This window comes from Rhineura floridana, chromosome 15, assembly GCF_030035675.1.
Source record: "Rhineura floridana isolate rRhiFlo1 chromosome 15, rRhiFlo1.hap2, whole genome shotgun sequence".
NCBI lineage: Eukaryota > Metazoa > Chordata > Lepidosauria > Squamata > Rhineuridae > Rhineura > Rhineura floridana.
The window spans coordinates 29,605,171-29,621,385 of record NC_084494.1 but is presented as its reverse complement, the minus strand read 5'-3'; the positions used below and the strand labels follow the sequence as shown (position 1 = coordinate 29,621,385).

Here is a 16,215-nt window from a genome sequence, read left to right as displayed (position 1 = left end):
GCCCAAGGGCTGGATTTCTTCATGGATAACCTTCCACAGGGGCCACGTGCCAGTCCTTGGTGGCAGCAAGGGGGGGGGGTGGACCGAGGCAAATGTGGGTGGTGCAACAGATATGAAGTCTTAGCTTTGTACAGCAAGTAACGTTCCAGGCCTGCAGCAGTTAGAGGTTTCTGTGCACTCCTACACCTCTCCCTCCTCCATCCAGTCAAGCAAGAAGCATGATCTCAGCTCAAGGGTATGTTCCAGCCAGGCAAAAGTGCTTGAGGAGGATGTGGAGGGGTATGTGGCAGCCTGGGGAGAACTCCAAATGCCATGAACAGAGGCCTCAAAGGCCATTTTCAGTCCCCAGGCCCAGAATTCCCCTCCCCCCATGCACAATGACAGTTTAAAGTAAGACTCACTGAATTCAGTGACTTGTACTAGAGTTACCAGGTCTCCGGTTTTCGGCCGGAGTTTCCGGTTTTGGGGGGGCCTCCGGCTCTCCGGCTAGCACCCCTTAATCTTCAGACTCTGTTTCTAGGTGGTCTAGTTCCTGAGATATACACCAAAACGTCAGCCCCCCCACGACTGTTTAATCTATTTAACTGATACGATGCTGAAGTTGGTTCCTAGTTCCCAGTTCCTTATTTGCTTGAAAGTTCAAAACACTAAAAAAGAAGAGTTGACAACTACAGCACCTTCAAACCAAACTTAACATGTCTCTGAACCCCAAAATATATGTTGGGGTACCCTGTATGATATATCACTGTGATCGGGGGACTCTCCCCGTCAAGAATAACAATACATTTATGCAATCAAAATCATCAGGCTTCTGAAATTATCATAAATACATAATGATGTCATAAAATAAAAAAAATAAGTAACTGGGGGTGCCCACCCCAAAATCTGCTCTGGGATAGGACAAATCATATACCCCAGGAAAGGGGAGGGTGTCCTCTACGAGATGCCTGTGCATCCCATCCGGCTCAGAGCTTCTGCTGGGCACCAGGCATGCACGGGTGCATCAATGCAAAATCAAAATGGACAAAAACACATAGAAAAAAATAAGTAACTGGGGGTACCCACCCTGAAATCTGCTCTGGGACAGCATAAATCATATACCGCAGGAAAGGGGAGGGTGTCCTCTATGAGATGCCACTGTGTCCTGCCTGGCCCAGAGCTTCTGCTGGGTGCAGGGCACAGAAGAGGGCATCTATACAACATCAAAGCAGAAAAAGACATACAGGAAAAATAAGTAATTGGGGGTGCCCACCCCAAACTCTGCTCTGGGCCAGGACAATTCATACAGCCCAAGAAAGGGGAGGGTGTCCTCTATGAGATGCCACTGTGTCCTGCCTGGCCCAGAGCTTCTGCTGGGCGCAGGGGAAGGATGAGGGCATCTATGCAGACAGAAAGGGTAGAGAATCTTCTTACTCTTACTCATTTCTCAGACCTCTTTCTGAAGTGAAGGGTCAAATCTGTAAAGAAGTTTGGAGCAGCCACATTAAAAGATAAGGGCAGGGCATTCCAGGCAGGGGGTTGCCAACCCTGCTTGGATATGGATGTCTTTGCAGAGGATCCCTAGTCAAGCTTTACCAACAGCACAATCCAAACTATATCTACTCAGAAGTAAGTCCTGTTGAGGTCTATGGGGGCTTAGTCCCTTAGTACATGTGTTTAGAATTGCAGCCTTCAGAATCATCCATCTTTACTCCCGAATGCTCCCATCTAACATCTCCACAACACTAGGCTCCTTTCTTCCTACAGTGGCCTTCTGGTGACTGGCCTGGCCTGAAGGTACTTAAACCTTTCTTGCCGAAAGCAAGTAGGCTAGATTAAATGTTCCCTACCCAGGCTCCATCTTTTAGCTAAAATGTCTAGCTTAATTTCCAGTCAGATATTTTTTTTAATTGTATGCTCCAAGCAACTGTGATTGATGCTTAATGTATCATACTTAATGACATCACTTGGGCCCGCCCCGTGACATCAGTTGGGCCCGCCCCTAAAATCTCAGGTTTTGGGATGCTTCTGACCTGGCAACCCTAACTTGTACCTAAATGTTGATAGGGTCTAGCTGCCCTTATTTGTAGGGACATGGGAAGCTGAATTATCCTGAATCAGATCATTGCTCTGTCTAGCTCAGAACTGCTGGCACTGACTGGCAGGGGCACTTCAGGCAGCGGAGATTCCCAGCCCTATCTGGAGATACCAGGGATTGAACGGAGGTCCTTCTGCATGCAAAACAGATGCTCTGCCACTGATCTACACCCCTCCACGCGGTTATCCTCTTAGAACATAAGAAGAACCTGCAGGCCCATCTAGTCGAGCATCGTGTTTTCACAGTGGCCAACCAGATGCCCATGGGAAGCCCGTAAGCAGGTCCTGAGGGCAAGAGCACTCTCCCCTCCTGCAGCCACCGGCAACTGGTTTTCCGAAGCATACTGCATCTGACCATGCTGGCAGAGCACAGCCATCATGGCTAGTAGCCATTGATAGCCTTATTCTCCATGAATTTATCTAATCTTCTTTAAAGCCATCCAAGTTGGTGGCCATCACTGCCTCTTGTGGCAGCAAATTCCACAGTTTAACTGTGTGCTGCATGAAGACGTATTTCTCTCTCTCTCTTTCTTTCTTTCCTTTCTCTCCCTCCCTTCTCTCCTTTTGTTATTCCTCAAACTGTAAGCTCCTTCAAGTAGGGACACTGATGCTATCTGGACGTTCTTCGCTCCTGTGTTGAACAACATGGGACCAAGTAGCTCCACCTCGTGTGGATGTCAGAGGCGGGGCATGCAGTGTCAGAGGCGGAGCCAGTAAGCACAGGCCCCACCCCCTGCTCCTGTGTTGTCCAAACAGAGTTTTCATCTCCAGCTTACATTACTATGCAAAGCTCCACGCATACTTGTGGTAGAAAAAGAACGCTGACCACTATGATGAATAAAGTGCCCGCTGTATGTAGTTTCCAATATGTTGTCAGTGGCTTGTTTGTTTGTATTTATAAAACTTTTATAAACTGCCTACTCCTATAATATATGAAGGTAATGCACAACAAGATGTACAGGTACAGTCAAACATAAAATGCCATTCGAAACAAAGCAGAACAGTCCTAAAAAGGGTTGGCTCATCTTGGGGGGAAAGATGTAAACAGTTGAACAGATCTGGAGAATTTCTACTGGAAGAGTATCCCACAGCATGGGAGTGGCAACACTGAATGACCGACTTCTAGTTGAAGCCAGATGAGCGTCTGAAATATGGGGGACAACTAACAGCGCCCTTCCAAACAATCTCAGTGACTGAGCTGGGATATTAAGGCTCAAGTAATCCTTAAAGTGTCCTGGACCCAAGTTATTCATGGTTTTGTATATTAATAGGAGAACCTTGAACCTGGCCCGGGAGCATATGGGTAGCCAGCGCAGATGTTTTAGCCGAGGTGTTGCATGCTGCTGGCCATCTGCCCCCATCAGTAGCCTCGCTGCTGCATTCTGCGCTAGCTGGAGCTTCTGGATCAGGCCCAAAGGCCGGTCCCACATACAGTGCAGTGCAGGAATCAGTTTACCAGACTACAGTGGCCAGGTTACCCTGATCCAGATATAGCCATGGCTGATGTACCGGACAACACTGGTCAAAGGCATTCCTAACCACAGAGGTCACTTGGGTCTCTAATGACAGAGACGTACCTAGGAGTACCGCCGAATAGTGGTGGGTAAATATGTCCACTTCTGTTTCTCTCAGTTTCTTGTTTTTCCAGTCTTAAATTCAGTGCTCTACATCTGCATATGTTTTTTTAAAAAGTCCTCATGAAAATTCATCAGCATTTTAGTGTGAATTTAATGTACACGTTTGCATGCAATTTCCCCTAATATGCACATTTTTGCAAAACAATTTCCCCTAATATAATGCATTTTTCCTGTTATTTTCCATAACGAAGCTGCTTACCTGCTCCTTCAGAGGGAATGCAACACCATCCCTGAACAGGCATTTGGGCAGTTTAAGTTTGTTTCCCAAGATCTCCAAAGGAAAGGACTGTGTAACATAGCACTGACCCTCTGGTCTAATCTCCAGGCAGTCCTGTCATCACTTTTGATACCATTTATCAAATACCATTTATTTGTCAGCGCAATATCCCATGGCATAGAGTTCCGTCGGTTGTTCCATAGACTGATTATATGCTGAAAGATTTCCCTTTAATTTATTGTTAAACTTGCTGTGCATACACTTCATTAGTTGGCCATTTCCTATTGGTTCCTGAAGGGATCCAGGAATTCACCCCCCAAAAACCCCAAATAGATGGGAAGAGTCTACTTCATTGCTCCCTCCCTGTTTATGTCTGTGGAATCAAGTATATATATACTCGAGATGCATTTGATTTTTAGTCAGTGCTTCAAAACTAAAAAAACCCCAACTGTCCCTGAACAGAAATGCAGTCTCCAGCGTTCTCGCTTTTAAAGACCTGTCAAGATTTTGGGGTCTGCCAGGTGACAGCTGAGCTATCAATAAACTCAAGTGCTTGAAAAAGCATTGCGCATAGGATTTTGCAAGTGCCAGTGATCAGCTGATTATCAGGGCTTGCAGTGCTTGTGCCCAAACAGGTTGACTTTGAACCTGTGTCACCAGACATTATAGTGACATCAGGTGATTGACAATTGGGCAGCCCCACCCACCTGTCAAACTTGGTCCACTGCGATGGGGGTGGGGGTGAGATAAAGGTTGGATCAATTTCCCCAGCCCTGAGATAAAGGCAGGAAAGAGAGGGGGGAAACTCCAGATCAATAGCCTATGTTTCCCCCTCCTGATTTTGCTGAACTACATCTCCCATCATTCCTGACCATTGCCAATGCTGGCCACTGGGGCTGATGAGAGTTGCAATTCAGCAAGATTTGGATGACCATCTCTGCTGTGGACTGATAAGCAGAAGGGGGAAGAACAGACTGGTGATGTCATAATCATGTCAGCCAATAGAAGGTGTTCTTAGCCTCCATTGTTGCTGGGTGCATGTTCCTGAGAAAAATATAAGAAGCTGCAGCAACTATTCTTGTTCTTCTGCTTACCAAGTATGTAACTGATGTAATTATGGGACTGTCAGTGAAATATGAGAGTTAGGAGAAATCCCTGTTGGTACGCAAAGGATATCTGGCTTCCAGACAGCATCTAATGGATGGCATCCAATGGGTGTTTAGTCTCTGACCAGGAGCAGCTTAAATCTCATATCTGATGCCAAAAAATACCAACAGATGCCAGCATAACTTAACAGGCTTCTCAATGTTTACTCAGAAGTAAGCTCCACTGAATTCAATAGGATTTAACTCCCAGGTAGGTGTCCATAATACCAAGCGCCCCTAATTGGAGGTAAGACACATTGAAATCAAGTGAAACTTACTTCAGAGCAAACATGCTTAGGATTGTCTTGTGAAGACCTTACAGTGTGATGTGAAAATTTACTATTCAAAAGGCAAATTCTTATTTTAGATCCCCAATTTCCTACAATAACAACAGAAATTAAAAAAAGCATTGGCTTGGCCAAACGGGAAATTGTGCAACTTTTGCTTTCTTTGCAGCTACCTTGTTTCAGTGCTAGTTGCAATTATCAAAGCAAGGCTTCATTAGATATCCTGGGATTGTACCGTGGCTGCAATGAGCCTTTTGCTGTTATTTATTCATTCATTTTATCTAGTAAGTAGGCCCAGCTGCAGCAGCACATTAATGCCCTGCACGCGCACACCTGCCATCGCCCAAGATGTTGGCAGGGGTTAGTTGATGCCCCTGCTGCCATCTTGGGTAATGGCAAGCATGCATGTGCACCATGCTGACACAATGTCACAGGAAGTGATGTGTTGGTGGTCGGGGGTGTTGTCTGGGAGGGTGGTTCCTGCTCCATAATCCATGCCAGCATTGGGTTGCCGCATGCTCACATGTGATGCTTGCGTGGATTGCATAGTGGGAGTGACACCCTCCCAGTCCCAGCAGCAGGGGCTCCTGTGATCCGCGGGGGTCTTTGGCCAGTGCCCAGCCTGGCCACTCTCTGCTGCTGGGCCTGCTAATAAACTTTATATACTACTTAATAATAATAATAATAATAATAATAATAATAATAATAATAATAATAATAATAAACCTCAGCAGTTTACATAGGCTGTGTATGCACCATACATTTAAAGCACATGACTTCCTCCAGAGAATCCTGGAAACCATAGTTTGCCTCTCTCAGAGCTACAATTCCCAACACCTTAAACAAACTACGGTTTCCAAGATTTTTTTGGGGGGGGGAATGTGCTTTAAATGTACAATGAGTACACAGCCCTATAGTAGTATAAAATTGCTTTCTTGTGTATTTTAATTATTGTGTGTTTAAATTCTAGTGCAAGTTTTAACTATTCTCTATTTTAACAATGTTGTACAATTGGTTTTTATGTTTTGCAAACCACTTAGGAGCATTGTGCAGCACATACAGTAAATAAATAAATAAAATTTAAAAATAGCAACAAAAAGATTAAAACAGCTACACATCATAAAGGGTCAATATACAGAGAAATTTAACATTTAACAAAACAAAACTAAACAAATGCACTTCATGAAACAACATGTTTTGCCTGAACAAAAAAGTTTTTACCAAGAGTTAAAAGCAAACGCTCTTGGCTGATATTAACAGACAGGGTGTTCCAGAGCACAGGTGCTACCACACCAAAAGGCAGATTTCTGGCAAGTATGGAACAAACATTGTGTAGCTCTTGTCAGTGTGCCAGTTCTGCAAGTTGAAGTGGTCAAGTGGACACGTACAGGGTAAGGTGATCCTACAAGCAAACTGGTCCCCAGCTGTTAAGGGCTTTATATACTAACATGTTGAATTTGGCCAGGTAACAAATTGGCTGTCAGATCTTATCTTTGAGTGGGGGTCATAAGAACATAAGAAGAGCCTGGCTGGATCAGGCCAGTGGCCCATCTAGTCCAGCATCCTGTTCTGACAGTGGCCAGCCGGATGCCCATGGGAAGCCCATCAGCAAGACATGAGTGCAAGAGCACTCTCCCCTCCTGTGGTTTCCTGCAACTAGTAGCCATGGATAGCCTTTTCCTCCATGAATTTGTCTAATCCTCTTCTAAAGCCATCCAAGTTGGTGGCCATCACTGCCTCTTGGGGGAGCAAATTCCATAGTTTAACTATGCGCTGTGTGAAGAAGTACTTCCTTTTGTCTGTCCTGCAGCAATTGTGCTGCAGCATTCTGCATTAACGGCAGATCAAGCTCCAATTTTCCTTTCTCTTTCTTATGTGTTCCCAAGACCATGCAGATGTCGCTGATCTTCTACCTCTTCTTTCTCCTGCTTGCTACAGGTAGGTCCATAGGGCTTAACCCCTTAGGCCAGGGGTAGCCAATGTGGTGCATTCCAGATGTCATGTGAGAGAGACAGAGCGCATGTGTGAGCACACGTGCATACACCGGGGCCCAGGGCGAGCTGGTGCCCAAGAGCCCCAGCATGTCTGGGTCTGGCCTTGTGGGTGAGCATAGCTGATGCTTGGCTTGTTGGTATCCTGTACACCAGGATACCAGTGCACTGGTGACCCACAAAGAGTGCTGCTCCTGCTGAGCGATACTTTTTTTTTTACAATAGTACCACAGTTAACGAAGTAGATACATTCCTGGACATTACTTCTTTAACAGAAACTTTGGTGTCAGAGGTAGGAATAACATGGAAAGAATAGGGATAGGTTCCGACACCACAAGAAGGAATTTCAACATATTTCAGCAAACGCTTTATTCAAAACTAACAATGCACATGTCTGAAATGAAATGACCAGGTCAGGTAAGCCTTGCATACAGACCACTCAAAGGCTTTGTACACTCGAGCAGGCAGGCAAAGGGCAGCTACCACCACCACCACCACCACCACCATAAGATTGGTCTCTCTCTCTCTCTCTCTCTCTCTCTGTCTGCCATTCTCCCCTATACTCCAGCAGATGTGTCTGCAGTAAACAGTGCTTCCAGGGCACCCAAAGCACTGTTTACTGCAGAGGCACCTGTGCCAGCTGGCAAAAAGCGCCATTCCAGCCACAAGTGAGAGAGCTGCCTGAAGCAGTTGTAATCCAATAAACAAGGAACCACTATTTTGACTATGTCCTAGTGTGCCCCACACCTGAAAAAGACTTCTTCCCTGGAGGATTTCTTAACCGTCTCACTGTATTGCTAAAATTAACCGGAGATTTGTACATACAGTATCCAGCTGTTCACTCACAACCAACAACAGACACTCACATTGCTTGCTTATATATAAATGTACACATCCAATGGTCCAGTTAGGTAATTTTAGATTCTAGACTTAATAGCCTTGTAGAGACCCTTTTTTTTTCTAGGTGCCATTGGATGGTATTCAATGCCCTCCTTCCATCAGCTATAAGATTTATGCTTGCACAATCGAACTTTGCCCTTTCTCCTGCTCCGGAGGGTTGAAGGAACCCCTAGAACAGATTTAGGGTGTGCATGGGGGGGGAGATGTGGGAAAGTTCCATTGCGTAAGTGTATAAATCCTTGCATTACCTGAACAAGAGACGTAGCGCTACTTTGAATACAAGTTACTTCATTTGTTTCCAAATCTGGTCAGCTGGCCCTTATGTGTTTGTGGGACCCTCCTGTTCATTCTCATGAGTGTGGTCCTGGACATCTGCCACACAGTCCAGCTCGGGTGGTGTCACTGTATGTATCTGAGCCTTTTCATGCATGTTCACAAAACTAGTAGTATAGGGTTGCCAGGTTCCTGGCCTGAGACTGATCCTGTATCTTTAGGAGAAGAGAAAGTCAGACAAGTGCAGGTGTTCTTGCAACACTGTAATGGGAAAAACCACAAGGTGGAATTCTCCCTTCCCCCTGCACAACTTTTAAAGATACAGGCAACCAAGAGGTCTTCTGTATCTTTAAAAGCTGTGCAGGGGGAAGGGAGAATTCCACCTTGTGGTTTTTCCCATTACAATGTGGCAAGAACACCTGCACTTGGCTGACTTTCTCTTCTCCTAAAGATACAGGATCAGTCTCAGGCCAGGAACCTGGCAACCCCCTATGAGAGGTCCTGGAAGGGGCTACAGAGAACTGGGGGATAGGAAAGGAAGAACAAGGGGAAGATCTGCAACAGAGCATTGAAGCAATGATACTGAAGGTTTGCATACTTCCACCTGACAATAAAGAAGCTGGGGTTGTCCTTTTCATATTATTCTGCTGTTTCTTCTCCCTTCCAGGAGTTTGCTTGTACTGTGAACGCTGCAGTAGCAGCAGCGACTTGTGCACTGGTACGTCGCATTTGTGCCCAGGATCTGAAGATACTTGCCTGATCTTCACCACAGAGAACACAGTTGGTGGGTGACTTGACCTTTGCCAGTGGTGGGTGGAGCTACAGCCAAAAGTGGGTGGGGGCAGAAGACAAAGGTGAACAGAGCAACAGGTGGACCACAACTGTCTAGACATCACCCCTTTGAGCCATATTTGCCATCCACTGCTCACCATGCCCTTTCCTAGCTATAAACATCTGAGTGGAAACACCATCCCTTCCTCCTTCACTCTACCCTCCACCTCCTCCTTCTTCTTCAATTTCTGTTTGTAGTGGTATAATGCAGAGCTTTTCAAACACATGTTGTGGGACTCCAACTTCCCTCATCCCTGGTGATTGATTATGATGATTAGAGGTGGCGGAGAAATTTGATTTAGTTTGCATTTAAAGCTGAATCTATCAAATCCCCATTTTCCAAAACAAGAGGAATCATAGGAATCATAGGATAGTAGAGTTAGAAGGGGCCTATAAGGCCATCAAGTCCAACCTCCTGCTTAATACAGGAATTCAAGTTAAAGCATATCTGATAGACAGAAATGAAAAAACAGATGGCAACTCTATCCGGTGTTCACTCTCTTCTTTTTAGAAAACTTCACCTTGTGTGTGTGTGTGTGTGTGTGTGTGTGATGCTGCTCTTCTGTGCTTTTACCAATCATGAGAACCGAAATCCAGCCATCCTTTGAAATTTATACTTAACTGAATGTTGCAATGCAGTTCTCCAGCCACTGTTTACAAAAATGCATCTATTGGGGGAAAGTGTGCCTTAAAAAGAATATATTGATGAAAATAATATGCTAAATGCATTACATTAGGAGAAATTGCTTGCAAAAATTTGTACAAAAACTGCATACAAAAAAGGAGAAATTTGCACTAAAATGCTGGAAATTTTTCAGGAGCTTTTTTTTTTTTTAAAGGCAAATTGCTGCAGAAATGTAGAGAACTGAATTTAAGATTGGAAAAATGGGAAACTGAGAGAACTGAAATGGTCATCCTTCCATCCCTAATGGTGATGAAGAGGCTTGCTCACACAGAGGAGTAGCTAGACATGGGCTTCTATAAGCCATGGACCCTTAAAGGAGCACCTCATGACTCCTGTTTTAGAGATCCTGATCATTTCCCAACCATGGGGTAATCTCTCCTTGATTGTTTCATTATTTTGATATTACTAGCCTTTATTTATTTATTTTACCTTTGAAGGCAAAGCAGGATATACATGTTCAAAATAAAGAAGTAAGTAAATGGGTGTTGGTTTTATTTTTCTTTCCTCCATGAAAATCTCAGGGAATGACAGATGGTTATCCACATACAAAGGCTGCACCAAGAGAGAGTACTGCCCTCCAACTGCCATGACCTTCACTTTCCCGAACCAGCGCAAACGGAGAGCCGCCAAGTGTTGTCACAGGGATCTTTGCAACAGTGGAGCAGTGTCACGTACTACTACTACTACTACTACTACTACTACTACTACTACTACTACTACTACTACTACTACTTAAATTGATTAGTTGTTTGTTACCCAAAATTCTCTTGCAATATTGTTAAAAACCAAAATATATCATACCATAAAACAAAATAATAAGCCACAAACAAAGCCACAGAAAGATTGGGCAGCACACTAATACAAACTGCATCATCCCATTCTATCAAATGCCTGGGAGGAAAAGGGGAGTCTTCAGCTGCTGCTGAAAAGATGTCAATGAAGGCACCAGGCAGACGTCACGGGGGAGAGAATTCCACAGATGGGGAGCCACAACTGAAAAGGTTCTCACCCTTGTCACCACCCTCTGAGCCTCCCTTAGAGGGGGAACCCAGGGAAGGGCTTCAGAAGAAAATCTAAAGATGTGGATCTAAAGATTCATATCAGGAATGGTGTTTCAAAAGATATTGGGTCCCAAGCCATGAAGAACTTTATAGGCCAAAATCAGCACTTTGAATTGGGCTTGGAATCCTACAGGCAGCTGGTGAAGCTGGAACAGATGTTATATGATCTGTTTGCCTTGAACCGGTCAACAATTTCAAAGCCCCCTCCTCTTCTACGGGGAAGTACACATGCCAAAATGAACTCCAGTACCAAAACTATGATTTACAATCATATAGCATGTAGCACAGTGCATTACAATTGCTACAACAGGCAAAAAAACAATTAAATGGTCCCCCAAGACCCTCCACAATTTTCAAGTGGTCCATGGGGGGAAATAATTGGGAGCCACTGATTTAGTATCATCTAGGTCACTTAAAGCACATGGCTTTCCCCAAAGAATCCTGGGAACTGTAGTTGGCTAACGGTGCTTTGAATCAGCCCTGTGAGGGGTAAACAACAGTCCCCAGGACTCTTTGTGGGAAGCCATGCGAGTTAAATGTGCTTTAAATGTATGGTATGGCTGTGACCCTTGAGTGACGTAATAATGTTCTCACCTTCAAAACCCAGGGTGGCTGAATATGTACATGGGAGCAGGATTGCACCTCTCCAGACATTTGTGTGTTCAGCTGGAGCTAAGACTAGGCTTTGGATGCATGCAGCTATAGGCGTGTATTGTCCATTTGAATGATCAGGACCACTGGCACAATCGAGATTCCCAATTACACATGCAGACCTTACTGTCACACAGTTGTATGTACACAAAGCCTGTGCTGATCTTTGGCTGAACACACTGATTTTACAGGCAGGGTTGGCAAGTGTGACCCCAAGATGCTCATTGACTCTGCAGTTGAGAAAAGGGCTTGGGTGCAAATGTATCCTCGCAGCCTTATTTTCATGCAGTTGGGCACACATGGAGCCCATAGTCATCATCTTTGGTAGAATGTGTAGAGTTCTGGGGCAGGGCTAGCAGGGGTGATCCCACATCCCTTCTGTGTGTCCGTGTGCATGTGTGAATGTGCTCTCGGGGACAGTTATGACACACTGCATATGGCAAGAGGTGCAAGCATTTTTGCTCAAAGCAAATTCAAAGCAAAGTTTGGTGGCTGAAATTTTGGTGAAACGTTTGAGGAATTTTGCAAAAAGCCCAAAGAAGAATAATGAGAAGATAGGTAATTTAAAATCATGAAATGTAACTGGTGCAATATTTGGGGAAGCGTGAGGGGGGAAGAGGTTGTTTTTAACCATTTCTGTGTCTGTTCCCAGTGCCACGGCTAGGCACCAGGCCGAATGGATTCAAGTGTCCTGGATGCTTCTCGGAGTCTCCAAAATGCCCAACTATTGAGATATTAAATTGCCATGGCTGGGAACGCAAATGCGTCTCCTACGATGTGACCGTGGAACAAGGTAAGACCTAGGTGATGCAGCGGTGGTTAGTGCCAAATGGGACTGGTGGGGCGGAAGGTAGGGAGGTCCAACAGTAGGTGGAGCCAGAGCCAATGACAGACAGAGTCAATGAATTCTAGGTTTGTTCCCATCCATCTCCCTGGTGAGTTCTACAAGGGGTTACAGGAAGACAGAGGAGGAGGAAGAGGAGGAGGGTGATAGCCAGAGCCACTCTCTGGACTGGTATAAGTGAGAAGGCAGGCAGGCTGAGGGTAGTGCCCCACTAGCCCCAGCGGGCCAGCCTGCACAGAAGAGGTGCCTGTCTGTAAGGTACCATCCCCATGAGGTGAAACAATGAAAAAGGACGCAGGGCACAGATAATGGGTGTAAAGGGCAGTGCAAAGATGTCTATTCAAGAACTGATTCTGAAATGCTGAATATTGAATCTTGGGTATCTTTATATTAATATTTTGAGAAATACCTTTTTTAAAAAAGCAACCATCACCTCTAAAATTAGGGCTTGGGGAGAAAAGAGTTCATTATGTATTTTAAGGTGGCCCTGCCTCATTTGCACCTCCTGAACCAATACACGAACTGAAACACAGCTACCCTTTGAAATCCCCACTTCTCTGAATGTTGAGATGCAGTTCTCCAACCCAAACATGCATACAAAATTGATCATCTTAATAGAAAGAATGTACAAAAATGCATTATATTCTGGAAAATTGCTTGCAAAAATGTGTGTATAAGACAAAATAGCATACAAAAACATGTACATGAAGTGAAATGCACACCAAAATGTGTAAAAATTTTCATGCAGACTTTTTTTTTTTTTAAAGATTGCAAACTGATGCGGAAATAAGGAGAACTGAATTTAAGGCATTTTAGCATGTGTTTTTAAATTGTTTTTATATTGTTTTGAATTTTAAAATTGTGTTTTAAATTGTTTTTAAAATATGTTTTTAAATTGTGTATTTGTTTTAATGTTTTTGATTGCTGTAAACCGCCCAGAGAGCTTGGGCTATGGGGCGGTATACAAGTGCAATCAATCAATCAATCAATCAATCAATCAATCAATAACTGAGAGAATCCAAAATTGACAGATCAATATATCTGTATCTAAAACTTGATTATTTTTAAAGACAATAAAGTTGGGATGGCCCCCCGTAACCGTGGCACATTTTCGTAGGAAGGGCTTCACAGTTATGGGCCACACATATTTAGATTTATTTACTGATTGACCGATTTAACAAAATTTATATACTGCTTGAATATAAAGACCTCTAAGTGGTTTACGAAAAACATTAAAATTGTCAATAAAACAGTTAAAAACAGGTAATTAAAACATATTTAAAATAATTAAATCAGCTGCTTAAAAAGATTAAAACAGATCAACATCTATGTGTCTGGATAGGCTTGCCTAAACAAAAATGTTTTACGCAGGCACTGAAAGGAATACAGTGAACATGCTGATGTAGCATCACTTGCACATAAGTATATTTACATACAAAATCTGAGCAACCTATAACATTACCTTGTAGACTATCTCTGTTTCTTGCAACTCAAACCATATCATGTGGCCCTCAGATGGTTGCCCAGAAGGGAACGCGGCCCTCGTGCTGAAAGGTAGTCCCTACCTGTGGCTTACTCAGTTGCTGCAGCTGCCACCACTACATTCCAATTAGCGCCAGGCACGTAGGTTGGGGAGTCCAGAATCCAGAGTCTCTGGGCAAAAAACGGAGACCTGGCAACCCTAGGCAGGCAGCAGTCTTGGGCCCTGCCAGGGCACTGGGGTCCAAGCAGCTGCCCAAAGATGCCATATGCTGGTGCTGTATATTTAAGAAAGGGGCAGGGAACTGGTGGCCCTTTAGATGTTGCTGGACTCCTACTTCCATCAGTCCCAACAAACATGGCCAACAGTCAGGGATGATGGAAGTTGTAATCCAATAGCAACTGGAGGGCCCTTGGTTCTCCAACCTTGCTTTAAGATCAGAAAAGAGGCAAGCCACCCGGAACTGACATTTTTCTCAATTCCTTCAGGTGAAGAGATCTACACTTTCACTAAACGTGGCTGTGGGACCAAGCGCTCCTGTGTGAACGAGCCACTTATTCTTGGGTTGCCTGGATCGTACATAGAAATGTGGAAGAAAGCCACGTGTGCCCCAGCCCAAAAAGACCTGCATTAGTAAGGCACTAGTCCCTGAGAACATAGTTAAATGTCTGCTGAGGCTTCCCAGCAGATGCAATAATGTTAACAATAAATAAACCCAGGCATCATTCTTAGCTGGTAATTTCCATTTCAACTGTTTTAGACAGTATTATGATTTGACTTTTTTTTTTGCAAGTGAATAAAATCATGTCAAAAGTGAAGAAGTTTTGCTTCTTTAAGGCTCCCGGGATGTTTCTAAATAATTGCAATTTTCATTGTTAACCGTAGTCTGCATTTTGGAATTCACGGCAACATGAATTTCCTTGTAAGCCAGAAATGTCGATCATTTTCACATTTCAATACCATAAGTAAAAGGCAGGACACCCCTGGCCCATAGGCCAGATTTGGACCAGCACAGGACACCAACAGGTGTCCTGCCCACCTGTCAAAGTTGGCCCACAGGTATGAGAACAGATAAAGATCTGGTCTACCAGGCGAAAAAGGTCCCAAACTCCTGCCCTAAGTTTATTCATGTTTATTGTCACTCTTTCCAACAGTCAAAACTTGCTGCACTTTGCAAAGCGATAAGTAGCCTTTTCAAGAACCCAGTCTTGTGCCGGCAAGAGATACTGAGAAGATAAATCCAAGTATAAACTCAATGTGGACTAGGCTGACGCACCCAGAAAAAAAGGCATTTATTTATTTATTTATGTTCCATGAACATATTTATATGCCACACAATAACAGTGTTCACTGGGCAGCTCTCAGAATCGACAAGATATAAAAGTACAATTGGCCATAAAACGACAAAACAGCAGATTTAAATAGATGAAAGAAATCATAAAAAGAAAGCCAGTGTGGTGCAGTGGTTAGAGTGTTGGACTAGGACCTGGGAGACCAGGGTTCAAATCCCCATTCAGCTATGAAGCACACTGGGTGACCTTGGGCCAGTCACTACCTCTCAGCCCAACCTACCTCACAGGGTTGTTGGGGGGTTTAATTAGGAGGGGGAGAACCATGTATGTCACTTTGAGCTCCTTGGAGGAAAAGTGGGATATAAATGCAATAATAAATAAATAAAATAAAAAGGCTTTACATTGAAAGCTGGGAAATTAAGCAAGGTGGAGCATTTGCCTTGCATGCAAAAGGCCCCAAGTTCAATCTCCGGCATTTCCAGAGAGGGCTGGGTAGTTCCCCACAAGAAACCCTGGCAAGTTGCTGCCAGTCAGTGTAGGCAATACTGAGCTAAATGAATCAAAGGTCTGACTTAGAAGAAGGCAGATTCCTGTGTTCCTATGTCTTTGCACAGTGCTGAAATGATCTCAACATAGGCAACAGGTGAGCCATTCTGGGGAGAGCATTACACATCCAGGGTACAATCATGGAAAAGGGCCTCTCCTAAGTTGTCACTCACCGTATTTCACTATGCCTCTTATTACCACAAAACCACTGACTTGAGAACTTGTTGCATGTAGCTGCATCAAGCCAAAGGATGGGGAACCTGTGGCCCTCTGGCTGTTACTGGGCTGCAATCACTCCT

General features: G+C 44.2%; 1 protein-coding gene across 1 annotated transcript; it reads left to right on the top strand.

Annotated features, from left to right (window-relative positions):
• The first annotated feature begins 4,993 nt into the window (after nt 1-4,993).
• On the top strand, nt 4,994-14,788 carry LOC133370832 (phospholipase A2 inhibitor and Ly6/PLAUR domain-containing protein-like). Its single transcript, XM_061597702.1, has 6 exons — nt 4,994-5,027; nt 7,249-7,300; nt 9,194-9,310; nt 10,564-10,713; nt 12,407-12,547; nt 14,567-14,788. The coding sequence occupies exons 2-6, from the start codon at nt 7,252-7,254 to the stop codon at nt 14,710-14,712; spliced, it is 603 nt and encodes a 200-aa protein (XP_061453686.1). The 5' UTR covers nt 4,994-5,027; nt 7,249-7,251; the 3' UTR covers nt 14,713-14,788.
• The last annotated feature ends 1,427 nt before the right edge of the window (nt 14,789-16,215 follow it).